This window comes from Lygodium microphyllum, chromosome 14 (genome assembly GCF_053477565.2).
Source record: "Lygodium microphyllum isolate KBCC chromosome 14, Lygodium_microphyllum_v1.1.10, whole genome shotgun sequence".
Lineage (NCBI taxonomy): Eukaryota > Viridiplantae > Streptophyta > Polypodiopsida > Schizaeales > Lygodiaceae > Lygodium > Lygodium microphyllum.
The window spans coordinates 86,596,043-86,603,249 of NC_141148.1; the positions used below are offsets into that span (position 1 = coordinate 86,596,043).

Sequence of the window (7,207 nt, forward strand, 5' to 3'; positions counted from 1 at the left end):
GGAATGGCAAGAGTGGAAGGATCAATGTCAATCATCAAAACCAAATGTTTAAGTGCTTGTATAGTTGCCCAATAAAGAAGATATGTGTAGGAGATGAAAAATGTGAGTTGCTGCTAAAAAGAGGGCCTTTTCTACACAACGTGATACTACATCAGCAAGGTGAGGGCTATGCGGGCTACTCCAACTTACTTGAGAAGTCTAGAGTGCCCAAGAAGAATACAACCGATAGGAAGCTCGAATGAAGTGGCTATGGCTACCAACAAAGAGATGAATGCTATAGGTATTCGAATGGAAGTTGAGAGTGTGCTAGACCAAGCTCGAGCTCACGAAGAAGAAGGCTTTGATACCAGTTGAAGGGAGGTGAACCCTGAAGTGGATGCATAAGCGGGAGCAAGAGAGAGAGAGAGAGAGAGAGAGAGAGAAAGAGAGAGAGAGAGAGAAAATGTGGAAACTCCAACAGTCACAATGTGTGACTAGCATTCCTTTTATTTAAATATCATTAAAAAAATAAAAAATGAAGTGACAGTGATAGGCATTTGCCGTCTGCAATATGCAAACACGGATATTATCAGTGTAGTAATACACGGACAGCGAAACAAAAACGCCTTTACCCCCAACAATGTGTACGTAAAAATCTAGAGATTGATACTCGTTGGCTATTGACTTGTGTAATAAAATTTCTGCTAAAAGACATCACAAAAGGTCTTTTGCGTGTGTGTGTGCACGTGTGTGTAATTAAAGCAATAATTTTTGTAGCCTTGTTGTGCACGGCCTCAAGGAGTCAAGAAAGTCTGCCTGCAAGCTGCTTCACTCCTTTTAGGCAGGTTGCCTCGAAATTCCACAGTCAAGGCAGTGCCAGAATTCGTTGCGCGCTTTGATGTGGCTCCCCTGTTCCAGGCCGACAGCCCACAAATGCCTAAAGCCCACATATATCTATCTATCAGTCGCAGGTAACTAAGTCCTCTCCAGTGAACTCCTGCGCTGGCTTCGTGAATTAAGGTCTCTGCATCACAGAAATCTAGTACGATCATCAGTAACAGCAGGAATTCTGTCTCACTCGCAGACATGCGCGCGCGCACACACACACACACACACACACACACACACACACACACAATTCTTCTTGTTAGTGTTAATGGCATGCCGTCTTCTTCTCGTTAGTTTCAATTGCAGGAGAAAGCATTGTCAAATTTTGATGTGTATATCCTTTTTAGTTTCAATGGCATTGGAAAGGATTGTCCGATTTTGATGCGCACACACACACACACACACACACACACCCTGTTCTTGTTAGTTTCAATCACATGACAACGATTTTTGAATTTGATGCGCGTCTTCTCCTTGAGGCAGATTGCCCCTGCTGCTGTGTCTTTCTAAGTGAGAATCCTCTGATATGACCGGAACAGCAAGGAATCTTTAAAGATTTTTAGCCTTCCTTCCTGCAGCAGTAGCATCAGTGACAGGGGCAAGTCTGCCAATACACCAGCATAATGAATCTTGCTATTGACACAGACGAAACAGGCCATGAACGTTTCAAAGACTTCTTCTAACATCAGCATCAGTAACAGGGGTGCATCTATCATTATTTGGGCATAATAAAGCTTACTTTAATGCTTGTTGGCTGCGATTAGTTCACTGTTTTCTTGGGTCTCATCTGGCAAAGTTTGAGAGCTTGGCAATTGCCTCCTGCATTGTCAGTGTGAGCTGAGGATATTGTACTTTGCTGATCCCTCCAAAGGTGGAAATTTAGGTCATACCTGGTGGCTTAATCATGCGAGAATCTGATGTAAGTTGCATCAAAGAAAGAGTCAGTGCATGGATTCTTGGGCATCAAGATGAGTTGCCAGGAATGCGGTTAACTCTTGTTGACTTGTCTCCTTCCTCCATTATCTTGAAAGCTGATGAAAAGTTGCTAGAGATGGTGATTCCATCATCTTTCAATGTAACAACTGGGTTTTGTGTTGCAAGTGCCTTTATTGGTGAGGTTTTTCTTGTTACCAGCATTGGGGACAAGTTGGATACGACCTTTCAGCCTGTGCTAATGAGATTGAACGAGAAGTTAGAGCGGCTAGAGTTGACAGCAGATGCATTAAATGAAGCTTTGAATCATTTACTGACAGCCTTGCAAAAGTATCAGCTCAAGTCAGACAGACAAATTGTTGCCAGAGAGGGAGAAGGAAGATTCATGGAAAATGATCAGTCAGGTGGTGAGAGTGAAGAAGAAGCTGACATCTTTGATTCAAGTGATGATTCTCTTGTCCATGACATGGGAGGGGATGAAGCAATCGACAATAGCATTGGAGCAGCTATTCAGCATCGGTCCAGAGGCTTTCTTTATAAATTTGGTGAAGAGGCAAAACAGATATGTGAAGTTGCAAAATTGAGTGCAGATCAGAGGCACCTGGATGTGGGTGTATTTGATAGTGAATCTGTCCTAAGATGGGGCACATTCAGATCAAGTCCTGAGATGCTGACTATTGACTTACTGATTCAGATGGGGGGCATTATGCGACATGATAGCATTGCTAGTGCTCTAGGGTTCCCACTAGATACACCTGTTAAGGTGTCTATGCAGTTTTGTAAGGAACTCTGGTCAAAAGTAGAATACAAGGTTCCTTTAAAACTTGAATCATGTTCATTTCAAGAGTTTGATCTAGAAGGAGAAACTCAAAAACTTAGAATGGGTGATCAAGCCCACTATTATGGCATGAAGGTGCTCTTACCCGAGCTCGTACAATCTTATTTTGATTATTTAGCACATGGAACTCCACCCCAAGGAAAGAAACTGGAGGGTTCTGATTTACTGATTAAGCTCCAGCAATTTTCAAAAATGGATAATCCTTTTATAGGCTGCTTCTGTTTCTTGTGCTCACAGTTGAGAGCCCTTCCTGATTGGTGTGTTGTATGTTGGAACCCGCTTCCATACTCTGTATATCGACTAAGAACATGTGATAGGGAATTCTGGTGAGTAGCTGGTAAATTCTATACTGGAAACCAGAAATACTGGTATATCATTTATATCATGTGTAGTATAGTTTGAGCTCTTAACGATACTTAGTGTAAGGGAAAATGTCTCTTTAGTAGCCAATAATATCACATCTTTGATGATAACCTTTTTGTTCTTGTGAATTCAGTCTTTTTAGGTTTGAGGAACTTGGAATGGGGATGCCTCTACTGCACGAAGTCCAGACCTGCCCAGAACTCATTGATTTTGAATTATCCCTTGCCCTTGTTGCCTCATGCAGTAGCAGGAATGTTTTTGAGCCTTTTCCTCCTTTTTTATTGGAGAAAGAAGAGATTCGGGGCCGCTGTGGTTGGTTCAGTAAAGTTGAGCGAGCAGACTATAATATTAGTAGCGTACAGACTGCAGCACGCTCGTCTTGGCAGCCACTGAGATTGAATTCAGCCAGTAATGCATGGAACAAGAAACTTGGTCTTCTTAATGAAATTTTACTTTCATACCCTCCTGTAGATGTGATGAAACAATGTCACAATGAGGGGGCCTTTAAGGGAATACTTTCAAGGTGCTGGCCCAAGAAAAGAGAGCAGACTTTAGGGGGCAAAAGACCTGAAGAGCCGGAGGGAAGAACAGTGTGTGAGAGCAGTGCATGGCTTCCGTACAATGTCTTGAGGTTCATACTATCCACAAGCAGGTCGACCTTGCATCTTCTAAAGGGTGAGGAGAAACTAGTGATTGGCGATGCATGCTATCAGTTTGCTGTTTTACATGACAATCCTGAAAGGGAGGCGCATTTTGAGCAGCGCAAGATTGAACAGGGGGGTTCATTTTTTGCTTTCCATGGAAGCAGTGCAGATAACTGGTTTTCAATATTAAGGTATTCTTTATTGCATGTGACCATATCCACAGGACTTCAGAGTAAAGGACAATTCAGGGATGCTTGTTTCAATATCTGAGCTATTGTACATTGCATTCGGATAGGTTGCATGGTAAATGACAAATAACAAAGTTGTTAGTCTTTTTGACAAAGAGATGATTGTGTAAGCTTTTTGATCGCAGGAATGGCTTAAGGTCCTTGAGCAATACGGCTTATATGAGTGCTGGTGCATCACTTGGTACCGGAATCTATTTTGCAACTATGGCAGGTACTTCTTCAGTTTATTCTGCATGCAAGGGGCCGGGATGGGGCCATGGACTTTTAAAAGAGGGCTTTTGTGTGTTGTCAATTTGTGAGATAATCAATGGATCAATAAGGCCACCTGTCAATAATCCCTGCCATCTGCTACATAACATTATAGTTGTTCCACCTGAATATGAAAAGGATGTGGCAGTTCGGTACATTTTTGTTTTTCAAGGGTCTGTAGATTGTGGTAATCTTGAGATTAAAGGGGCTATGTTGTCTGGCACTCTTGACCTGAAAGAGCACTTGCAAGCTGTGAAATCATCTTACACTAGCAGTCAAGAGCGGCAACGGCGTGCAAGAAGGGAAGCACGTTGGCAGAATTTCTTGGTTATAAGTGACGAAAAGCAAATGAAAGAGGAAGTTGCTGTCCACCCTGAATCTTATGCTCAAAAACATGAGGGGAAAGCTGATCATTCCCAAGATTGTAATGCGACATCCAGTAGCATACAGGCTGTCTCAAGGGAGTTAAAAAACTTTACTAACCAAATAAAGGCCTTCAAGAAGAGCCCAGTCCGAGAATATGATTTTCCTATCTTGGCTGGTGTTGAAGTCGATTTGCCTAGTGACGATGTTTCTCGTTGGCACGTGAGCCTTAGTAAAGATCTTTTCAAGCAGTGGCCATTGCACAAAGACCTTATTGAGTGTGCTAAACATTGGAATTTGGCGGAAGTAGCAGTCAAGCTGGAATGTATCTTCCCAATGACATACCCATTTGCACCTCCTTTTATACGTGTCATTTCTCCAAGGTTTGCTTTTCATACTGGACATGTTACGGTTGGAGGCAGTATATGTATGGAGCTACTCACAAGGAGTGGTTGGAGCCCTGCTTGTTCCTTTGAAAATGTGATTGTGCAAATTGTCAATGCTATGATTGAAGGTGGGGGAAGGCTTGACAAGGCAGCGTGGTCTTCTCGTAGGGAATACAGTGAGCTTGAAGCTCGAGAAGCATTTGACCGTGTTGCCCGTGACCATGGGTGGGTTTAACAAATTATAAGGTATTAAACCAGTTACAGGGTGGCATTTATATACACAAAATCATAAGCAACAGCAGCCCGAAATGTGTAGTTGCATGAGTATATTTTTAGTTCAAAGTGGTGGTGTTAGCACAGAACAATTTGTGCTGATCTACCAGTGAATGAGGTATGTCCAATCTTTTGATATATCCTCTTTCTGACCACAGTCAGATCGACAGTGTCTAGTTTCTCAAGTTTTCACTAGCTCAGATTTACATGCACAAATCAAATTATAGGCCTTTTGAACATGTTATCCTGATGTTGTAAAGTATACAGGAAAAATTACAGCCACTTACCCTTTTCTTCACAGCTTTACCTCTAGGTGGATTATCTGAATGCTTGGCAGCAGTTTCGGTTTTTTGAAGTTCTTTCATGAGAACTTGGCTCACTCTACAAATGATATTCCTCAAATGCAGATGTATAGTCTAACTTGTTTTGGCAATTTTAAGTTTACACAGGAAAGTAGGGCCTGTAGTCTTGTGAGTGCTCATTTAGTGTGCTGGAGTGATTTTTGAAATTATGACTATACTGCTGTGAGGGAACTGGGTGCTACAGCTCTACTTGAACAAGTATTATGGTTTCTTTATCTAACAGGCCTTGTCTAACAATTCAAGCTAGCCTGATAGGCTGATAATGGGTTTGTAACATTGATATGAAAGGTCAAGTTCTAAGGTTGATATGCTGTTTAACAAATTCAGAAGGTTGTCCTAGAGCGGTGGTTTAGACTCATGAGCAAACACATGAATCAATTTTACATGCAGATGCAAGATGGAACAAGTGGCACAATAGTGTTACTTCTATGACAAGGCACCCTCCTGCTAGGCAGAGTTTTCTGTGGACCCCACTTGAATGATGATGGCTCCATGTCGAAGCCTTTGTTAGCCATTTCCACATTGCTTTTGATGACTTTTGTGAACCTATGCAAGTAAATTTCACTTACATATGGAATGGCTCTTAAAGGAGGTCCATCAAGCTTCCTCAGAATTAGGCTAAATAGTTAATCTCATATTACTAGCTAAATTCGTTTGGCTCTTGTACAACTCCAAAACTTTCTATTAATTAAATTAAATTACATAGGAAACTCCAGAGTTTTCAGTAGGACAAAAGACTCAAATAGTTCTATGAAGCGTATCAATAGCTATGGGAAATGTATAGAAGACATGGCATGTGGTATTGCAATTCACAGAAACTTCCGGATGCAAAACTTTGGCATGGGTATTTTGGTCATCTAAATTTTACTAGTTTGGAATGATTGGAGTAGACGTCTCCACAGGTGTGATAAATTCCATAGGTGATGCAACTCTAGTAAAACGACGAGACGAAGACACTGTGTCGGTACCTCCACAACAACCACTTGAGCCACGCTCTTTCGAACCGCCACGAGAGTGAGGAGTAGTACTTGTATCCCGAGCCGACTGTGGGCTCATTGCATCCATGTGTTCGCAGTATCCCCCAGAACCATTGGCCCAAGTGTGTAGTATTGACCTCGTCTATTGGAAACTAAAGCATCAGGGCGTACTGAAGTAGATCTAATAGAACGGCTTGATGGTATCTGAGACAACTCTTGGTTCACCATATCTCTGAATTGAGCCATCTGATTTGGAGACGTGAAGATCTCTTGTTTGACCCTCCACAAGGATGCCTATGACTACTACAAATGCTTTGATGCTTGTTAGTAGATTGGAAAGTCTACCAAAAGCACTTGGTGGATCCACTTTATAGAACATGTAAGATATCATGTGAGTTCAAAAGAAAAGATATTATATTTAGTAAAATTTATAGGATTATATTTACAAAAGTGATTTTTAAATTATAATTTGAAAAAAAAATCGTCAGTTTAGTAAAGTAAAAGGAGTCATTTTGAGGCCTTATAGCATGACATAAAAAAATGTTATTTATTAATATCCTTTGAACACATATTATATAGATGATTTATTATAGGTGGATCTCCCAAGAAAAACCAACATTATGCCACTCTAACCCATCCTTTCCCTAAAGCTATTCGAGAAGTGGATTATCAACTTTGTTGGTCCCATTAATCCCCCAACCAGA

At 41.3% G+C, this 7,207-nt stretch overlaps 1 protein-coding gene across 2 annotated transcripts; it reads left to right on the top strand.

Annotated features, from left to right (window-relative positions):
- Positions 1-790: 790 nt before the first annotated feature.
- Positions 791-6,637, top strand: LOC148025807 (uncharacterized). 2 transcript variants are annotated; one of them, XM_087693048.1, is made up of 5 exons: positions 791-950; positions 1,351-2,964; positions 3,135-3,836; positions 4,019-4,104; positions 5,917-6,637. In XM_087693048.1, exons 2-5 carry the CDS (start codon positions 1,772-1,774, stop codon positions 6,006-6,008), a joined length of 2,073 nt encoding a protein of 690 aa, XP_087549174.1. In that variant the 5' UTR covers positions 791-950; positions 1,351-1,771; the 3' UTR covers positions 6,009-6,637. The 2 variants fall into 2 exon arrangements, with proteins under 2 accessions (XP_087549174.1, XP_087549172.1); XM_087693046.1 differs by lacking the exon at positions 5,917-6,637 and having other exon boundaries at positions 792-950; positions 4,019-5,903.
- The last annotated feature ends 570 nt before the right edge of the window (positions 6,638-7,207 follow it).

Excerpts from the sequence above, each read along its gene's own strand:
- LOC148025807 (XM_087693046.1), top strand. The coding sequence starts at position 1,772 with ATGCGAGAATCTGATGTAAGTTGCATCAAAGAAAGAGTCAGTGCATGG. Across the intron at positions 2,965-3,134 it reads ACATGTGATAGGGAATTCTG|TCTTTTTAGGTTTGAGGAAC; the intron begins GTGAGTAGCTGG and ends TTGTGAATTCAG. Across the intron at positions 3,837-4,018 it reads AACTGGTTTTCAATATTAAG|GAATGGCTTAAGGTCCTTGA; the intron begins GTATTCTTTATT and ends TTTTGATCGCAG.